The sequence below is a fragment of the Semicossyphus pulcher genome, unplaced genomic scaffold, assembly GCF_022749685.1.
Source record: "Semicossyphus pulcher isolate SPU_LCO1_2020_fin unplaced genomic scaffold, fSemPul1.0.p SCAF_26, whole genome shotgun sequence".
Taxonomy (NCBI): Eukaryota; Metazoa; Chordata; class Actinopteri; order Labriformes; family Labridae; genus Semicossyphus; species Semicossyphus pulcher.
The window spans coordinates 3,982,833-4,004,095 of NW_027211700.1; the positions used below are offsets into that span (position 1 = coordinate 3,982,833).

At 41.1% G+C, this 21,263-nt stretch overlaps 3 protein-coding genes across 5 annotated transcripts in view; all 3 read left to right on the forward strand.

Moving 5' to 3' along the window:
• usp2a (ubiquitin specific peptidase 2a) overlaps window positions 1-7,692 on the forward strand; it is a 56,630-nt gene extending 48,938 nt beyond the window's left edge. For 2 of the 3 annotated variants that reach the window (XM_069676558.1, XM_069676559.1), the window contains 7 exons: window positions 1,328-1,392; window positions 1,574-1,677; window positions 1,898-1,978; window positions 3,150-3,228; window positions 3,794-3,898; window positions 4,508-4,628; window positions 6,477-7,692. In XM_069676558.1, the coding sequence (XP_069532659.1) occupies window positions 1,328-1,392; window positions 1,574-1,677; window positions 1,898-1,978; window positions 3,150-3,228; window positions 3,794-3,898; window positions 4,508-4,628; window positions 6,477-6,579 (658 nt within the window). In that variant the 3' untranslated portion in view covers window positions 6,580-7,692. Of the gene's footprint in view, window positions 1-1,312; window positions 1,393-1,573; window positions 1,678-1,897; window positions 1,979-3,149; window positions 3,229-3,793; window positions 3,899-4,507; window positions 4,629-6,476 lie in introns of all 3 variants that reach the window. The other variant, XM_069676556.1, reaches the window with a different exon arrangement.
• A 2,755-nt stretch (window positions 7,693-10,447) lies between these two features.
• LOC138604623 (GTPase IMAP family member 9-like) lies at window positions 10,448-16,159 on the forward strand. Its single transcript, XM_069676580.1, has 5 exons — window positions 10,448-10,661; window positions 10,741-10,898; window positions 12,332-12,572; window positions 12,792-13,139; window positions 14,575-16,159. The coding sequence occupies exons 1-5, from the start codon at window positions 10,646-10,648 to the stop codon at window positions 15,147-15,149; spliced, it is 1,338 nt and encodes a 445-aa protein (XP_069532681.1). The 5' UTR covers window positions 10,448-10,645; the 3' UTR covers window positions 15,150-16,159.
• Window positions 16,160-17,037: 878 nt separating this feature from the next.
• Window positions 17,038-21,257, forward strand: LOC138604624 (TLC domain-containing protein 3A-like). The gene is made up of 5 exons (XM_069676581.1): window positions 17,038-17,294; window positions 18,087-18,170; window positions 18,247-18,466; window positions 18,736-18,831; window positions 20,365-21,257. The coding sequence occupies exons 1-5, from the start codon at window positions 17,173-17,175 to the stop codon at window positions 20,659-20,661; spliced, it is 819 nt and encodes a 272-aa protein (XP_069532682.1). The 5' UTR covers window positions 17,038-17,172; the 3' UTR covers window positions 20,662-21,257.
• Window positions 21,258-21,263: the final 6 nt, after the last annotated feature.

Here is a 21,263-nt window from a genome sequence, read left to right on the forward strand (position 1 = left end):
ACTTTTCTTGATTTATTGTATTATCTTGAATCACTATTTATTGATCTCGGACACATTAAATCTGACTGAAGGAAAAAAACAAAACAAAAAACATAAGCAATGAAATAGGGAAAATAATATTCAAAAGTACAATCATCCTCTAACAGAGTAGGAAAAATTTCACTCGCCAAGATTTTTAAAAAGAAATTATTACACGGCTGTGTTGAATAGTTGATTCTGATTGGTTAATTACAGCATTCCGAGGTCTGCTTTTCTCAATAACAGACCGTTGCTATGAAGAACAGACCGTTGCTAGGGATGTGACTCTACTCACACAATCCGGAGGACTAACTGTAATCATATCAATCCGCCAAAAAGAAGTCAGGTAAATTTGATGTCGATCTGTTTACAGAGGGAAAAAAAGAAAAGAGACGAAACAGCGGAGAGAAATAAATGAAGGTTAAACGATGTAAAAACTGACGGCTGCGACAGAGAGATCTACAGACCTGACAGAACATGAAGTAAACAAACAGAACACAGTACGGGATACTTTTCGGGGTTCCATTCCTCTACAACAACTTGCTCACTATACATTATCCCTAACTTAAAACACCCTGTATTAAAGACAAGTGCAGCGTGACTACAGGGGACTACAAATGCTACTTAAGAAGTTATTTAAGTCACATGAGCGCAGTTTTTAACTTTATCATCTAACAGGAAGAAGGGTTTTAGTCAGCTGTTTTACAGTTTATAATATTGTTTGTTATGGAGAGGAGGAGACATCTGCAGATAACTCTGCTAACTGACGGGTCACTCTGAGACTTCTTTAAACGTTTGTACAATAAAGTTTCTCACACAACAAGAAAACCAAAGTGCAAATATTAGACGGACAAATGCAGGGTCTTCTCGACTGAGTATTCAGATTGTCAACTTTAAGGGGCAACGCTGCTCCTTAATGTCGAATTTTGCTTTAACAATATAAATAAGACATTTTATATTACATCAGGCACAAACAAGTACACAACAAAATACAGGAGAGCCAAAATATAGAAAAATATGGGATCAAAGCAAAACCAGTTAAAGACAAAAATATATGCTAAAAGGTTCAATCATCATCATATAATTACGTCTATAATAATACAGGTCTCAGTACAAATACTATACAAGAAATACACTTAACAGATAAATACAGAAGCATTAGACATGAGAAATGTATGAATTAAATGTAATCAGTTATGGACCCGCTCCCTGAAACACAACAGCTGACCGTCATCGTCAGTGTGTCCCCGTCTGTCTTGTGCGTCCTGCACCCTAACAGTCTAAAGTCTCACAGGTTCTCCACATTCAGGGATGAAGAGAAAGGGAGGAAGATGTGGAACAAATATCTGGAGCGAGAAGACAGCAAGATCGTCGGTGAGTAGAAACACACGAGGATCGATGTTAATGTGAGAATCTGATACTCTGAGTCCTGTAATGAAATCAGGCTGAACGTGTTTATAGGGCTGTATTTGTTTCCGTATCAAACTTGTGTCTAGACTGGAAAGTCAAACAGAAATCTGCACACGAGCTGACGTAAATGTTCCCCTTCTTTCAGACCTGTTTGTGGGGCAGCTGAGGAGCTCTCTGACCTGCCGGCACTGCGGCTTCTGTTCCACCGTCTTCGACCCCTTCTGGGATCTTTCTCTACCTATCGCCAAGGTGAGGAAACACACGCACACACACACACGCACACACACAGATAAAACCTCATATTACATGTTAAGTGTATGAAGGTCAAAAAGCACAAATGTCAGGTGGTGCAGAGGTCCCTTTCTCTCTGTTATTTTCTCTTGATGAGCCGAAATATTATTGTTGTGCTTTATGTGTGTATTTTAGTGTGTGTGCACGCTAACATGAATGCCACTCTGTTTGTGTGCAGACGAGCTACTGTGAGGTGAGTCTGATGGACTGCATGCGGCTCTTCACCAAAGAAGACATCCTGGACGGGGACGAGAAGCCGGTAAGAAGCAGCAGAATCCAGATCAGAAGATTTGTTCAAATGTTCAATACTTCTCGATACCACATGTTTTAAAACCATACAGTCTGTTATTTTGACGTTGGATAGTACTGAAAGGTGCCAAAGCTTTAAAGAAACAGCAGATCTACAGTCAGATTTTCAACCCAAAGCTGCTGCGGGCAAAAGAGAGAGAGCAGCTGTGGTCGAGCGACATAGACAGGAAGAGAAGAGAGCGAGCGCCGTTAATGTAAATAAAGAAACCGAGAAATTAGACCCTGAATGTTTCACAGCAGATAAACAACAAACTAACACGCCTACACCTCCGTACAACCCCGCAGGATGGGACAGGGTTTAGTTTATATAGGCTGAAGTCGACTGTGTGTGTGTCTGCTCCGCCCTCCGTCACACCTGGAGCTCTTTACAGCAACAACACAGCGGACTGTTCTCATTCACAGAACGGCAAATTAAGACGTTCTGTCACGTCTCATAAAGATGCAGACGTTACAGACGGAGAGCAGAGCAGAGAGACAGCCGTGTTTTTATTCAGTCCTGACCTGCGGACTGCTCGCTGAGCTCCTGCCCAGCGATGGACGTCCATAAACGTCCCAAACAGCAGAATAAGAAGAAGAATAGAATCACAGCTGAAGGGCAGATCCTCCGCAGACACCGCTCACACTTCTGCTGGATGATGAGTGATGATTAAGAAGGAATATTTTGATAAGGAAAATCCTGCTCATGAAGCTTTTCATTACTGTTAACAGTCTGTCAAATGAGCTGGTCTGTGTTTAGTGACTTATCGGTACCAGCTCTGTGGGAAATTAAAAACAAGGAAATTACCTCATTTTTTGTTCCTATTTTTGTTGCTGTGGTAACGAAACAGGCATCAAGTATTGTATCATATTTGAATCTGATATCGTGACAACCCTAATCAGGTATGAAGAGGCCACCAGCAGGTTTAATCTTTAGATAAAGATAAGGTTAATAAACAGCTTCTTACGTGATGGTTTTGTTATCTCTTTCAAACTCCGACAACACGACCCAAAGTGAGCTGAAGAAAACGTGTGCGACATCGTGTAAGCGGGATTAAATGCTGTGTTTTTAGAGAGCCTCTTGTGCTGTAAGTTATGACGGATTAAACTGCTCGCTGACCTCACTGTGTGTTTCTCCTCCACAGATGTGCTCCAGGTGTAAAGTCAGGAGGGTCTGCGCAAAGAAGTTCACAATACAGAAGTTCCCCAAGATCTTAGTGCTACGTATCCTTTCTTCTAAAGAGCGTCTCATGCTGATGTGTTCGACGTCTCAGCGAGCCGATAAGTGTGAGACAGAGGTGTCAGTGGGAGCGTGTGTCACTGTAGTACAGAGGAGACGACTGCAAATCAAAAATTACTATGAGATTCTGCAGAGCTGAGAAAAGTGAGTCAGTGCTGTTTTACATTCATTTGCATGGATTTGTCAGAGAGATGAATCATAATGAATGACGAGACCTTTTGGGGTTTTTCTGCCTCACTTAGATCAGATGACAGAGGACACAGACGACTCAAACTTTGTTCACATTTCATACAAGAGCAGTAAATTCGGCTGAAGTTTGTCTGGTGACTAGAAAGAAAAGTAAACTTTACTACATCCTTTAACTCCACTGGTGGATGTGATGTTAGCAATATCACATCCACCAGTCACCAACTGTTGATTGGTTAAACTTTGAAGCCTCTGTTACCAACGACCGTGCAGTGAGGGAAGAAATGTGAGGACTGCACCCAGCTGGAAACCTTGTCCACAATCACACAGACGAGTTGCTCCTTGACTCCCCCTGCTGTCCAGATCTAAAACGTTTCTCTGAGGGACAACGAACGGGCAAACTGTCCACCTTTGTCAACTTCCCCGTGACGGATCTCGACCTGCGGGAGTTCGCCTCCGAAAGCAGCAGTAAGTTCTGATCCTAAGGCCCAGTTCTGACCGTGAACCTGCATCATGAGAGCGTGTTTTAATTTGGTAAAGCTTGAAAGATGATGAGGAAAAAGTTGGAGATATAACGGCACATCTTTTACCAGCCTCACAATAACACAGTCTGATTTAAATTGAAAATCATTGTGCAGCAGAGAAACATTTTAAAGCTTCAGGGGCCAAATATATAAAAGTCTGTGAATATCGAGGTGCAGAAATCTGTTTAAACACACGACAGGAAAGATGCATGCACAGTATTTTCTGCAGATTTATAAAACTCCACGTATTTCCCACCTGAATCTTTCCGAAATGATTTATGTGCACGGTTCTGAGCCCTGTGATTTTGCCAATAGTTGACTATGAATGGCTTACAACACAACCCCAGTTGTGTAGTTTGCATATAGAGGACCATCATGTAGTTTAGTTCATCACCCACACTACTGTATTTTTACACATAAGGAATACTGCGTTAAAAGTAGCATTAGTACAATTGTACATTTGGTGTTTCACTTTAAATGTGTGTTAACTGAGACTCTGGGGGGAGGAGTAAGTGCAGGCTGTAAGTGTGTTTGTGCTTCCGTCCCGCTGCAGTAAATGCCGTGTACAACCTGTATGCAGTGTCCAACCACTCAGGCACCACCACAGGAGGTCACTACACAGCCTACTGTCGCAACCCCACCTCGGGGGAGTGGTACACGTTCAATGACTCCAGGTACGTTCAGACATCATTCCCACACAAGCAAGGTCTTCAGTGTAGCTTCGATCATGATAAAAAGATACACACTAAATGTACGACCTGTAGGTCATGGATAACTGTTAAAGCCTCTCGCTCCGTCTCCTTCCAGCATCAAGAAAACACCAAAATCTGCTACAATTTTAAATATAATTGATAAATGTTGATCAAAACTTGGCTTGTGAAGATTTCCAGTTAGTCGTCAACCTTTTAAAATCCCACAGGGAGGTAATTTTTTATATGATCCTGTTTGAATTAAGAACCATAATGTCCTCAGCATAACTCACATGTCTTATAATCTTTAACTTTTACAGGTTTAACAATGTGAAGCCTGGAAACACTAATAAATACTACTAATAATACAATAATACTGAGAGATATTACATTAAATTAAGCTGAAACAATAAAAGAGGACCTGTGTTGCAGATAAATCTATTAAATCGTCTTTGCACATAAAAACAATTACATCTCCAAAACTAGAGAATGTGTTAAAACGATTACTTTGTCCCGTATTGGTCTGAATGTAAGACAGGTTTATTTTCTTTGAAATACATCTGAAAAAGTTGGATAGCCATATATTCGGGGTCTAGATTTTTAAAAGGCTTAATCAAGCATAGCGTCAGTTCAGGCAGGCCACCACGTCAAGCTCTATATTAGCTGTCGACTGCGAGCCAAGCCAATCCTCAATCAGCTGATGGCTCAGCTGACTTCCCCTTTGCCTTCTATTGGAAAATTACATTCAGAGCGATGTAAACAGCTGCAGCCCAGCTTCCTTTGCTGCTTCCTCTGCTGGCCGATTTGCAACCCACCTCCACCCCAGCTCCTCCTATCATGCTGTGTCCAAAATTAATAACTGTCATTCATTCTCTTGTTTGCCGCTGCGCTCCCTGCTGTAGCCGTTCATGATGGCTCATGAAGGGAAGGAAGGTGTGTTCTACCTGCACGCCAGCGTGTGGAAGAGCAGGGGGTCCCAGAACGGAACCATACCGCCAAATATAACTTGTACAAAGTAAATAAAGATTATTTTGACAAAATGGTCCTGACTGAAATATGTAACAGTAGAAGGCGCCACTTATCTGTAAAGCGCAGGTACCCCTCATGACTGAGACCAGTCGTCACTCACAGCTCCAGAGCCAGGGGGATAAAAGATGGAGAGACACGGTGATCGTCTGAAACAAAGTGGCTCAAAAGTCGGCCGAGTTGACCAACAACTGATGCTGATTTAAAGATAATTGATATCAATGCAGCAGACTCATTAAACAACTGTCAAGCAGGCAAAAAATACGGTGTCACAGAGCGTAATGTCCGAACAGGAGGAGCCCAAAAGGATGGTCTTAAAAATGCTAACAGTCTTAGCTAACAGACGCTAACAGAGAAAATCGTGCCGTGGTCCTTAAAGCGACCGCTTCCTAGAGTGTGTGAGTGTTACTGACTAAATGAACGAAGGTCTGCTGTTGATCGATTCATGTGCAATATAAATACAGGTCCTACAAATTTAACATGATGCTGTATCGAAGAAGACTTAAAGCTAAAGATTGAGACCTTAAACTCGTTAGGAAAATGTTTACTGAGGTGATAAATCAAGAGAGAAAAAGGCTCATCGAGTGTCATACAAGCTTGTTCGCCCCCTGCTGGTCATGAGAGAGAATGCTGGTTTAAGGCACTTTAACATTGGCCTCACCTTTAAAACCAGCTGCTACGTCTTCTTCTTCTCTACAGTCCATGGATTTAAACAGCCAGAATTTTGCCCAAATGTCATAGATCAGGATAAAAGTAAAAGTCTTTATCATAACTCTCTCGTTTCTCACCATCATCTTCTCTCTCCAGAGTAACGCCGATGTCCTCCTCCCACGTGGTCAGCAGCGACGGCTACGTCCTCTTCTACGAGCTGGACGAGAAGCTTCCTGGAGGACGGCGGCCCGCTCTCTGACTGACGGACAAACAGGAATAAAAACAAGAGTTCCCGTTGTTGGAGACGGGCCTGTTCTGGACTTGTATTTGGACTATTATCACACACACACACACATAAAGGCACACACACACACACACCAGCCTGGAGCCTCTGGAAACCACAGGAACCTGATCAACCAGCCCTGCTCTCTCTCTCTCTCTCTCTGTCTCTACTCTCGTGTCTTGTTCTGGGTGGAGGTGTGTGTGCTTTTCTGTGTGTGTGTGTGTGTTGTGTGTGAGTGCGTGAGGCTGACACAGGGCAATAATCCCACCTGAAAGACAGACCGACAGGTGAATCTCCATCTCAGAAGTCCCTCTCTATGCACTGCAAACCGAACTCTCATCCCGACCGCGCCTTCGCTTCGTTTTCTTCGACTCTCTCGTTTGCCTCGAAATTTACAACCGACATGTTGCAATTTTCTGACTTTTTTCTGCTTTGAATTTATGTTGTTTTTATGTTTTGTTTTGGGGCGGAAGGGGGCTGGGTTATGACATCATCATTGTCTCGAGGAGCTTACAGCCCACCGGCCTGCTCGCACCGCAACACTCCCACGTCTCTCCGGCGTCTCCTTCGCTCTCTCTCTCCGTCTGAAAGTGGTCGGGCGGCCGGTGGCTCTGTGAGCGTCACGTTTCCGAGGAAAAACCCTCGGTCGTGTTTTATTTAATTTGTTTCTCCCACGTGTGGCTGCTACTGAAGTTTTCAAAGTGCTGTGAATGGATGAATGAGCCGTCCAGTGCAGATCTGCAGAGGATTCACGATGTATCAAAGCTCATCGTCAGCATGAGGTCTTTTCTTCCTCTCTTGTTTCATGCCATTGAACAACACGGAAAGAATGTTTTAAAGATAATAACACACTATATCTGTATATTTTTATATCCTGATGCAATATAGAGAATGTACTATTCAATGGTGCTGAAAATTGACCCATAACTGTTTTCAGTCGGTTTTATTTCCCAGGTTTCAAGAGAGAAAAAAAAGTTATTATTTATGCTTACAGGTGGAAATGTGATGAGTCACACCTTTTTAGCAGTGGCAGTCAAACACATGAGTATATAAAATATATATATATGAATAAAATTAACAAAACAGTGGTTTTACTTTGAGTCTTTGTCTTTCTTTAGTAGCTTTATTCCTTTAGAGTCTTCAACGTGACCGTAAAGGAAGGAGGACTCAAATTATACACTGATCAGCCATAACATTATGACCACCTGCCTCATGTTGTGTAGATTTGGCACCAAGACGTTAGCAGCAGATCCTTTAAGTCCTGTTAGGTGCGAGGTGGGACCTCTATGGATCGGACTTGTTTGTCCGACACATCCCACAGACGCTCGGCTGGATTGAGATCTGGGGAATTTGGAGGCCAAGTCAAGACCTTGAACTCGTTGTGTTCCTCAAAACCATTCCTGAACCATGTCTGCAGTGTGGCACGGCGCATTATCCTGCTGAAAGAGGCCACTGCCATTAGGGAATACTGTTTCCATTAAGGGGTGTGCTTGGTCTGCAGCAATGTTTAGGTAGGTGTCAAAGTAACATCCACATGAACAGCAGGACCCAAGGTTTCCCAGCACATTGCCCAAAGCATCACACTGCCTCCGCCGGCTCGCCCTCTTCCTATAGTGTATCCTGGTGCCATGTCTTCCTCAGGTAAGGGACGCACACGCACCTGGCCATCCACATGATGTAAAAGAAAACATGATTCATCAGACCAGGCCGCCTTCTTCCATCGCTCCGTGGTCCAGCTCTGATGCTCATGTGCCCATTGTAGGCACTTTCTGCGGTGGACGGGGGTCAGCATGGGCGCCCTGACAGGTCTGCGGCTACACAGCCTCATACGCAACAGTGATGCTCTGACACCTTTCTATCAGAACCAGCATTAACTTTTTTAGCAATTTGAGCTACAGTAGTTCTTCTGTTGGATTGGACGACATGGGCCAGCCTTCACTCCCCACACTCATCAATGAGCCCTGTCCCGGGTTCACCAGTTTTCCTTCTGGTGAACCAGCGACGGGTTTTCTTTTCAATTACTAAAAAGAAAAGGATCGTGAAAATCTGAGGGACTTTTGGGCCATATTTTCTCTTGACGTGAACCTGAAAGAAGAGATTTCTTATCTGTCACGTTTACTTTAAACATTTACACTATTTACATGTAAAATATTTTTGTAGGAAAGATCTAAATACATAAATCTTTGGCTTTAACAATAACTCTTAACTCAGTAGAATCAAATATTGTTAGAGACATCTCAACTTGTCACCGTCGAGACACAGTTTTCTTCTGACGGATCCCTCGTCGTTATGGCTCGGCCTACTTCCTGCAGCTCCATTATCCATACGTGGCCTCTTTCTGTGGTCCCAGCTTTCACTCAGCGGCCTCACAGTGTGATCTGATGACATGAAAAGGTCCCGCGGACAGGAATAGACCCTCAGGCTGACGCCCTGGAGGCTCCCACATCACCCTGAGATGACTCATCCGGTCAGACGTTTGAGAAGAAAACACGAGAAACTCCCACATGTGGTTAAATGAAAACTCAACATGGATTAGTTGATGTTCAGGAGACACAGACGTGACTTTATCACACTGATATATTGGTGTCACCTCTGTTAGTCGCACACAATCTGAAAAATTGGGGAAAAAATGTAAAATTTGGCAGAACACAGCAGTTTGTCCAGTAACAGTGAAACTCTAAAGGAGCTCAGCCTGTTAGTTAAAGGGAAATTCTGTTTATTCAGTAGTTTTTACATATTTTGCTGCATAAATGACAAGTAGGCCTTTCTCCAAAGACATCAGAGCAAAAGAATAAATCTTAACAAAAAGCTCTTTATCTGTAGAGATCCTTTCTGTAATGTTGTTAATTAACAATATGAACCTGTTGGTGGCAAAACCAAGCACTTTTTAATTATTACCTTGAAACTTTATGTAGGCTACCTGTTCATTTAGCCACTTCCGCTAACCAAAACACACACTTAACTTACCGATAAAAACAGCAAGGATCTCGCTCGCCGGCATGTTTGACAGCAGAACAGCTTCTTTGTGTTGGTCTGAGGTTAACGTTCACAGGTATGGAAACATCAATGACTGTAGTGATTGTTTAAGTTACGTTTCCTCTCGCGGATCGCCCTCCACTTTGCTAGTCTGATTGGCTGCGGGAGCCGTATTTGTCAGCAGAGCTGTCAATCATCCTTTTGACAGCATCAAATAACTACTAACACTTGGACATAAATCAGCATGATAAGAACTAACTATAATGACAGAAACCGTGTTTGAGAAAAATGTATTTGACGTGTATTTTGATTTTAAACATGACATGAACTTTCTAGACTCAAGTAAATATAAAATTATTTCCTTATAATGACAAATATGAATCGTTATACATTTTTAAATGTTTAGCTCATGTGTTGTACTCTGCCTAATAGACTCTCTGGGTTAATGGAGCTCTTAGCTGGAATTAATTGCTCCATGAAATGAGAACCAAATTACACAGATCTTTTGAGGACTTTACTTGGACATTAATTAGACCTGGATCAGGAGTTACAGATAGATCACATTGAGTATAAGTATATGAAGTTTGCTTGGCTAATGTAATGCGCTATGAGCTAACCAGTCATAACAAAACAAAGTACAGCTGTAGCAGCAAAACCCACAATGGGTTAAAAGAAGCAGGTACATTTTATTATCTCAGTTTTAACTACTACAGTCTTAAAACTAGAGGGAGCTACAGCTACAGAATCACTCTCACATATCTGTTATCACGTCGTTTTATTGCTGACCTCATGTGTGTTTGGTCTGACTCATTGTTTTCACCACTTCCAAGGAACTTCTGACGTGAACTTTGAAACTTTTAACGCTTAAATGAAGTTGCCCGGCCCAGCCATTGTGGTACACATTTAGCTTTCTTTGCAGAATTCAATTTTCCATTGAGCAACATTAAATCAGCAGGAGGAAGTAAATGCAGAACTGGAGTGAAGTAGGAAGAGATGTGAGGGAGATTTCAGACCAAAGCTTTGACACTCAGTTGAACTGTGGATTATAAAAACCAGGACGCTTTACATGGCTGCCTCATATGGTGAGTTATTCAAAGCAGATTCAAAAGACACATCTGTATTTGAGTGTTTATGAATGTCGGGTAATAAATTGTTTGTCAGGTCAACAGCAAAGCCTGTCAAGCCCAGTCGTCGTGCTGTTGCTGGGTGAGACACAAAGTGGGAAGAGCTCAGCAGGAAACAGCATCCTGGGAAGACGGGCCTTTCAGAAAAGCACGACCCTCAGCTCCAGAGAGGATGGCACCATCTTTGGAAAACAAGTAAATATACAAGTTAATATATTTTCTACTTTGACTTTAGTCTTGTTTGTACTATAGACTGTAGAAATAATGGAGGTAGCATCTGTGACCTCACCCATTGGTTTGTTGACTGGATTAGATGGTGGCTAGAGCTATAAAGTCTACATCATGGCTTTGAGCTGGCCAATGAGCTACTCTACCATTGTATTTCTCACAACATGAGATTCGGTTGTGCTGGTAGTAGTCTTGAGTGGTTTATTGTTAGACTAAGTAGCCAAAACAGCTTGTCAAATGTTTTGTATTAGTTGCTCGCCTGCCTGTATCTCTTTTGGGAGAGCTAGCGGTGGGAGAACAGCACTTCATGGGTAGCTTTAAAGAACCAGTCTTCTCATCACAGCGTCTGTCTGTCTTCTTTGTGGGGAAAAGACAACAACAATCCTGACAAGAGCCACAACAAATACATTAATGTATAAGAAACACTGAAAGCGCTAACAACCAAGTTCCCTTTCAGTCGATTCACTCGGTACAACACATATAGTGAGGGCGGGATATCCCGTACTATAGCGTCCCAATTCAGGGCCACAGCGTCAAAGGCTGTCCCATTTTGAAGGCTTCTTCAGATGTGGCAGACAAATGCGACCTCCTTTTCCCAGGCCACGAGGATCCATCCAACGTATCCCGAGATTCATTGCTTGCCAATTCAAACGAGATGGTGGACTCTTACACGGCCGAGGAATACACTTTAAACGTTAAAGTTATTGGTTTCAAATCAATGACATAGCTAAAACATGTTTAAAAAAAACAAAAGGGCCCTTGAAACAAATTATCTTTAAAATAATAGGTTAAGTTATGTGATGTTAGTTATGCTAGGTAGTTAGCCCGCTAGCTACCTGTTGCTAGGCGACAGGAGCGGCATTTGGTGACGGATGGGTAAGGGCGGGAACAGCCGGTGACACAAACAGGAAATCCTCACATTAAATCCTGTTACGTTTACCACAGACACAGATACCTGCTAATTAGTGCTAACGTATTGGAAAACATACTTTACTATTACTCAAATCTTACTCATTGAAAAAAAAAACTGAGCACAGACATGTCGGTCAGACTTGTGATACAACAAATCACACAGTGAGCCATAATTTTTGTCCTCTATTTGCATGTGAAACTCCCCAAAACATGACCATGTTCCTAATTAGCTGTTGAGTTAAACAAAAACCTGCACAGTTGTCATGAATAGAGGAATTAGCTATAGCAACCAAAACCTGTTCAGGCTCTAAACATGTTTAATTCTGCTATTTGGCATTTTAACATGGGCTCTAATGGGGATTGACTCATTTTGGAGCGAGCCTCAAGTGGCCACTAGAGGAACAGCAGTTTTTGGCACTTTGGCTTCATTTCTCTTTCCCAAAACTTTCCCCTTGGTCGTCCCTCATTTTGTTATATTTGATCTACAGGTGACAGTGGTGGACACCCCGGGGTGGTTCTCTGATACTGCCACTCCAGACAGAGTGTCCCAGGAGCTCTGCAGAGGTCTGACTCTCTGCCACCCAGAACCCCACGCCATCCTGCTGGTGCTGCCCACCACCTCCGTGTTCGGCAAAGAGGAGTGGAGGGCGGCGGAGGACCAGCTCAGACTGCTCCAAACCCCCATCTGGCAGCGAGCTATAATCCTCTTCACACATGGAGACAAGCTAGGTAAAGTAATGATCATTTAGTCATGTCTGATTTGTCGTTTTTATGCTTACTGTTTATGTATCCTGATGTCCAACTGCTAATTATACAGAGCAGTTAGACATGGTCTAACTTCTCCAGCAGTGTCATTGGGATCATGTTAGCATGATGACATTAACATGTAGCTCTTTCACTTGCTAAAACGATGGTTCTTTGGCTCCGTTTTTTGTGATTCTTTTGCAGGAGGCTTGTCTATCGAGGAGCACATAAGGCAACAAGGTCAAACCCTTCATTGGCTGCTGGAGCGATGTGGGAAGAGGTACCAGGTTATGACCAACCAGCCGATTGCCTCAGAGGCCCAGGTTACAGAGCTCTTTAGGAAGATCCAGAGGATGATGGAGACTAACAACCGTTCCAAGGAGATCCAGAACATGTTGTACACCAAGCTGAGACAAGATGTTTGCTTGCAGGAGGAGATGAGCTTGCAGGGAAGACAGGAAGAGTTGGAAATGACAGTGATGAATGCTGTGCATGATGGGAGGCCAACACAAATGCAGCGGATGGCATCAGGAAGACACAAATTCCCCTCAGGTAGGTAGAAACTTTGCCCAGATGTTGCTCATTTTTCCCAAAGTGACAAAGCCAACCACTATCATCAATCGGTTTGTGAACCTTTCTTTTGAAGCTTAGAGTTTCGACATAATGGCAGGTTGTCATCTTGTTTTTTGGAACCAGGAGTGACTATGTTTGGACGACAGGGTGGAAGGTTAGGGCTAGCTTGTTTCATTCAAACAGACTTGTTTTTACAAACAGGTGAGTCGTCTCCTACTGGCCATTAGAAAGAACACAGGTTTAAAGCACTTCCTGGTTCACAGTTTCACATAGCGGCCATTTTCCTGACATCACACTCAGGGAATCTGAAAATCTTTATTATTTTACCTTTTCTCGATTGATCAGCAACTGAAAGGACTACAAAAATGAAAATATGGAGGGATGGGGGAACATAGTATATCAGATAAAAGTGACTTAATAACTCCCATAAGTTATCAACAGCTAAGTCACAACAGTTAGGTTTAACATTAAACCAATTTCTGGATGACATTACCTTTAGTTAGTTAACATAATCTTAATCTTGATAGCTAATATTGCTGTTAGCAGGGAATTTACGTCTTTCTTATAAAATCATGTCACATTATCAAACCATAATGTTAGCTAGTAACGTAACCTGTAGCTAGCTAACTTTGCTGTTAGCAAGGAATTTACACCTTTCTTATAAAATCATGTTACATTATCAAACTATAATGTTAGCTAGTAAACTTAACCTTTGGCTAGCTGACATTGCTGTCAGCAAGGAATTTACTACTTTATTGAATCATGTAACATAATTAAACTTTAATGTAAGCTAGTACATAACCTTCAGAGATAACATTGCTGTTAGCAAGGAATTTACACCTTTCCTTCAAAATCATGTAGCATTATCAAACTATAATGTTAGCTAGTAAACTTAACCTTTAGCTAGCTAACATTGCTGTTAGCAAGGAATTTACTACTTTATTGAATCGTGTAACATTATCAAACTTTAATGTTAGCTAGCACATAACCTTCAGAGCTAACATTGCTGTTAGCAAGGACTTTACACCTTTCCTTCAAAATCATGTAGCATTATCAAACTGTAATGTTAGCAAGTAACGTAACCTTTAGCTAGCTGACATTGCTGTTAGCATGGAGTTCACATTGTTTTTTCAAATCATGTAACATTGTTAAACTACAATGTTAGCTAGGAAGTTGTTGCTAGATGTTGTATAATGGTAGCAAATGTGTCATAAAATATGTTGCTAACATCTAAATGTCTCTCTGGATTTTTACTATCCCTTGCCCTTTCAGCTGTTGATTGAAAAGGGGTTATAAAAAAAATTCAGATTTGTACAACTGTACAATTTGCAAACTGTACACAGCAGTACGACATTCTAACTGCAGTGGGAAAAAAACGTGTTAAAATGTAAAACTGCACTTTATGTCATTGCAGAATCCACAGCAGAGCCATTTGGTTCTAAACCTGCTCTCGCCTTCGTCCTGCTGGGAAGGAGCAAGTCAGGGAAGAGCTCTGCAGGCAACATCATCCTGGAAAAAGACGAGTTTCAGCTACTTCAATACGGACGGACCACCAGGTGCTCTGCCCGCCATGGGATGGTTTTAAAACAGCCTGTCACCGTGGTAGACACACCTGGATGGAGTGTGTTTGGTATGGCCAACGCGAAAGAGATCAAGAAGGAGATAAATCGGAGCCCTTCCCTCTGCCCTGAGGGGAGCAAAGTGACGTTCCTGCTGGCCATACCGGTGGACAAATTTGTAAAAGGAGACAGGAGAGCTGTGGAGGAGTTTGTCAGCACTTTGAGAGGTGATGTGTGGAGAAGCACAGTTGTGTTGTTCACTTATGGAGAGGAACTGAGAGGAAAGACAGTGGAGAAACACATAGAGGAGATGGGGGAGCCTCTGCAGGAGGTGCTGAGAAAATGTGGCCACCGGTACGTTGTGTTTGATACAGAAAGAGGAGACGTAAATCAAGTTAAACAGCTTCTGGAGATAGTGGAGCAAATGTAGAAATTAAATATCATTACAAAAAAGAAAAAAATTATGGGGAGTTGTTATTTACTTGCACTTTTATTAAAACACCCTTTGTAAGCAGACAATTTCACTTTATTTAAACCGCAGCCGTTTAGCTTTGATGTCACACCCATCGAGGGAAGATTAAATGCTGTGATAGCTTTCAGCTTTCAGTTTCAGAAGTTGACTACAACAAACTACCTGAGGAAAAAATCTAGTTTTGTTAATTAACTAAAGCTACTAATAAAAAGTAGTTGTAGAGTGTAGAGTGTCCATCAGCCAGACTCCTGCCTTCAAGAAAGGATTACTCTGAGTCTGTTAGCAATGTTTTCAAATTTCAGATTCAAAACATTAAAGAGAAATCCTAACCAAAACAATCCCATTTGGACTTGTTACAAGTACGAAACTGCAAGAAATGTTTTATTTTGTTGTAAAGAAATGATAGGAAAGGCTAAATTCTTAGCTAACGGTACTGTTAGCTTGCTATTGGAAGAATAAGCTAGGAATTGGCTAAATGCTAACATAAGCTGTTGAGACTTATCTGTTGGTAGCTAATAAGTGCCTGCACAGAGTGTAACGTCAGAGGAAAATGTCTGCTAGTGAACATCAACAAATCACATGCAAAAATGTCACTTATTTCAGTTGATTATCAGTTAATTAAATGGAAATCTATCCTTATTTTGCTATTAGCTTCTATCAGCTATTAGCATGACTCTTGTAATTCTCACTGGCAATTCAGCAAGCAATATTTTTCCTGTTCAGTGATGTTTTATGACTTTTTGGTTTGAATCATCTAATCTGTAAGTAAGTTTGTATGTTCGTATTTAAACTATTTTATTTCCTTAGTCAAATAATCACAGTATATCACATAACTCATGTCCTTGTTACAAAATCTGCACAGTTAGCAGTATGAAGTCCAAAATGTCATTGTATATATTGAAATCACAGTAGTGCTGAAATGTCACTGTTTAGTGGTAAAGAAAGGCTTAAACTTGTATCTATCTTTATTGAACATAAATTATATCATTAACAATGTACTTAAACACTTCTCAAATAAATATTTGGTTTTAACTTGATTGTTTGAATTGAACCACAATATCTAATGATATATTTGACATGTTTTTTTGAGGGGTGATATTGGCAACATTACCGGTTTTGTTATGGCACAACAGGGCACCATTTAACTTTGACTTTATTTTATTTAACGCACTACGGTGGTACTGAACTGCAGATTTGTATTAATACAAATTATTTTCACGATTCAAAGATGCAGATTTATGGGAGCTGACTCTCTTGGTGAATAAATATGAGGGATTTTAACAGGCATGATCCTGTAGATTTTATGTTGAGTACAATATAGAAATGTCTCATATTGCTCATATCATTGTGAGCTATTCCCACATTTAAATTGCTAAGAAAAAAATTTATGACAACAAACGTTTTTTTGAACAAAGCAGATGTTTTGTTTCACATCATACTGTAAAAATGTAATGAAATATACATGTATGTACAGAGTTGTTTAAATATTAATTTACTAAATTTTTATTTAAGGTTTTTATACCAAACATAATGTAAATAAAAACCAAACATACAAATTATAGGTCAAAACATGGCTTAATTTAACTTAATTTTAAAAATAGAAGTGGTACAAAATAAAGAGCCGTTTGGTAAGCGAAAGAGTTACGCCAATTGATTTGGATCACTGAAAAGAGCCGTAAATTCCCATCAATATCACATAATAAACTTATGTATAATATCTTTCAAAGGTCATTTAAGTTCAGTTCATGCCATTGGTTCAAAGCGTCTCTCCTTCAACCAATAAAATCCCTCTAAATGAAACTAATCCGTTTGACAGGGAAGTTCAGCAACATAAGGGAGGCTCAGATAACAAGCTGACGTTACAGTTGTTTGTTATTTATTAGCTACATTAGCATCTGTTGCACAGTGGTTTAACCTGTTATTGATCCCCATTTTGAGTCGTTGTGGCGGCTGCAGGAGGAGGAAGAGGCCAGCTGAAATCATGTTAACCACCTTGGCTTGTGGAGCTGTTGTGTTTCCGGGTCTTTTCTACAGCTTCAGGAAAGTCCTGCGATACACTTTCCCAAACTGGACTGATGCCGATGTGGTGTCTGTCAGTGAGAGGTCAGCAGAAACGACACGAGCCGAGCACTAAACCGAACCCCTTTAATCAACGCGGGCGTTTAAGTTCGTTTTGCTTATATGTCAACTGACATACGTTCTGGAGATTAACCTTCTATTTGATAGGAGTTTAAATGAGTGTTAAACCATAAAATTAGCATATATTTCATAGGGGTTTGGTGTAGCTGGCTGAAAACGGTAGTCTCTTTCGAGTTCTATGTAAGAGCGTGATAGACCTAAAAATAATAGGTGATTTTATTAATAAGACGCGTTGTTCAGATGTTCTTGCTATGTGATATTAGTTCATATACATTCCTGGTAAATTCGGCATTCATAAAATTAACCAAGGGAACGTTTTGTCTGCGTTTTAGTCTTTTCCTCCAACGTAAAATCCACAAGGGGCGGTGACATTAGAGCCGTATGAAAAGTTGGAGGTTGAGTCAATTAAAGCCATATATTACGTGTATAAGATGTTGCCCGAAGACACCAAAATTGACCTGAGTTTGAGAAATATTTAGGTATTCTTTTATGACTTATACATAGGTGCTGATAAGTAAGACACTATTAAATAAGCATGTTTATCAATGGAGTTTGGTGTAGGTATCTAAAAAGTTTTTGTAGACTCTTTCAAGTTTTTAATTTGAGCTTAACAAACTTGTCTGTTTTATCAGTATTTATTTTGATTATTATAAATCACTTTAAGCTGCATTTCTTGTTTGAAAGGAGCTATACAAATAAGGTTTGTTTATTATTATTTAAAATAATTTGTCATATTCCCTGACTGTCTTTCTTCAGGTTAGTCTCTGCCATCCATGCGTCTTTGGCTACAGCAGCCGGAGTCAGAGTGGTGACATCCTGCAGGGACGTCATGACAGACAGGTGGGAGAGTCGAGTTTTTATAACCTTGTACAACATTAACTGTCAGTGACTTAACCATTGCTGTCTCACCATACAGTCACTGGCTGACCAATGGGTTCACTTTGTTTGGAGCTCCCTACATGGCCTACGACATCTTCGCCATGTATCTGAGCCACTACCACACTCAGAGGGTCAGAGGTCAGTCCAGCTCATACAACAGCCACTCTGCGCACACAGTGAAGGCTTTCCTCAGGAAGGACTGGATGTTGGTGCTGCATCACCTGGTGCTGATTCTTGTTTTCATGCCCATCACTCTGGTAAGCTCGGGATGAATCACTTTCAATGTTTCTGATCACAGTGATAACTTTTAAAGTCGCTTCACTGGCTACAAGTTTATCTCTGACTTTCTGGTTTATACAACTTTCATCAGTTACTTTTAGTTTATTGACTGCTTTATTAATTACAAAGGTTTTTTTCCATGTATTGCTTTGTTTGTGAGGGTAGGTGCAAAGTGGTCGGCATTAACTTGCAAGAAAAATGCTTTCAAAATAAAGTTTAATTGATTGATTGTTATCTCGTTCTGCAGTTCTTCAGAAGAGGGCTGGGCGATTTCTTCATCGGCTGCCTGTTCACCACAGAGTTCAGCACGCCTTTCGTCTCTATAGGAAAGATTCTCATCCAGGTAAACTGTAAACTTATGAGCATAATGGAAAGGATTGAAATGGGATGAATTCCAATCTACCATAACATACGGCTGTGCAGCACACTGTCCAATCAGGTGCTTCAAAATCTCTCATGTGGTGTGTTTTTATGTAGTTTGAGATTTTATTTTCACACTCATCCAACCAGTCAGTCTGACCTTCTTGCAGCTTTGCTGTCTGATTTCTTCTTTGACACCCATCAAAAGTAGATGTAGACATACTTTAGTTTGTGACTTCCCCTTTTGAAGCCTCAAATTCTAAAGTGGAGAAATACTTCTCACATCTATTTCATCAGACAGGTGCATGGGAGAGGAAACAATGAAAATGCAAGTAAACTTGCGCACAGTCTAAATTGCAAAACATAAATGTTTTTGCTTGCCTTTCAGTTTGCCTAAAGAAGGTCGAGCATCAAAACATTGCAAGCAAATAAATATATTTTTGTAAATGTAAGATGGAGAGTGTGCAGGAGTTTACTTGCATTTTTGAAGCCTCTAGTTTGCCACTTTAGCCGTCGTCATCTTGTTTGGGTTTGTTTTTGTTTTGGAGCCGAAATGACCATATTTGGACGAGCAGGTAGATAAGCATTGTTATGTTTATTGTGATATTGACTTCTCAATCACAGGTAGCCTGACCCTAAAACATACCCTGCTTTATCGTTGATTTTACTCTAAATGGGACCACTTAGCCGTTTAAAAGAAGACTAGAAACAAGTGATAGAGATAATAAACTCTTCAGGAAAATGTTTACTGAGGAAATAAATCAACTGAGAAGTAGTGTAACTTTCTGGTTTCAAACATGTGCTGTGTTCGAAACGCCATAATATACTAGCAGTACGTACTGATTTGGCCAAAATGTAGTACTGAAAATCTCCAGTATGCATCGGACCAGTCCACACTGCCTACTGTATCCCACAATGCAAAGTGCTGGAACGTCACAGCGCCAATTGAAATGACAGACAGCAGCAGCATTTCAGCAGAAGGTGGCGCTTTAGCTAAAGAAGTGGTGGTTATTGTTTACTCCCGCCCGGCGTAGCACACTGTAAAATGAATTTGAAAAGCTCCTTCATACTACAGACTACCGCCGAACGCAGTATGCAGTAAATAGTACAGAATTTCGAACAAAGCCAATGACTGCTGTTGGATGGACAACATGACAGCTCCCTAAAAGTGAAGCCAAACCCTCTCTATCGCCCCCTGCTGACTGGCTGCAGTACAGCTCATAAAGCCCGCCTCCTCCATGTTAACAGATGGGACATGAGTCAAACTATAAAATCTAAATACACGTCAAATACATTTTTCTCAAACATGGTTTCTGTCATTATAGTTTCTGTTCATTTTTCTCACAAGTTTACTTTCAATTAGTTATTTGATGCTATAAAAAGGGGGTGTGACCTCATGATTGACAGCTCTGTTGATAAATTGGGCTCCTGCACTTCTCATATAGTCTGTGCTCCAGACAGTGTTATAGTAATTATTCTTTCCTGTTCCATCCCTTACTTTTCATCCTTACTCCAGCTGGGCCTCGATGACACGAGGCTGCACAGGATCAACGGCATCATCGTCCTCTTGAGCTTCTTCACGTGTCGGATCCTGATCTTCCCCTTCATGTACCTGATGTACGGCCGCCAGTTTGGGATTCCCCTCCACAGAGTGCCCTTTAACCTGCCGCTGCATTGCAACGTGGGCAACCTGGCGATCCTGTCTCCACAGATGTACTGGTTTGTCCTGCTGCTGAAGAAAGCTCTCAGGCTGTACCTGCGACAGAAGAGAGGGAGGGGAGAGGGACGCAGAGACGGGCTGAAGATGGACTGAAGAGTTTGTTTATGGAATAGCTTTACACTGAGACTTCAACACGGATAATTAGGGCCACTGTGGGGGGAAATTAATAAGATGTAATTGTTCAGAATATGTAAAAGGATTATATCATGAGATTAAAATTGTCCGATGAATTCAGTTTTTCTCTCTGAAAATTTAGTGACTTTTCTTGTGAATTTTTAAACTTTTCCTCTATTTTTTTCTGACTTTATTATCAAAGCCAAACATTTTCCCCCACACAGTGGTCCTGATACATCCACATGCAGAGAAGTCTCAGCAGTCTGCTGCACTACATAATCATGAATTTGAAATGAACATTTTAATTGCTTTGCTTGTGAACTGGTACAATGCGAGTGTAAATGTGTGCGCAGCGAGCTGTTGAAGCTTTTTGCAGAGAATATTTTGGAATACATTAAACACTGACTACGGTCACATTATATGTTAAATGAAAGTAAAGGGGTACACGGTGCTAATTCCAATGTATGCATACCCCAAAAGCAGAAGGGGCCCAGATGTACGACAGATAAATGTGCAAAAAAGATTTTATTCATTATCTCAAGCAGCAGCTCGAGAACGTTTGAAATTAAATGAATCCAAAC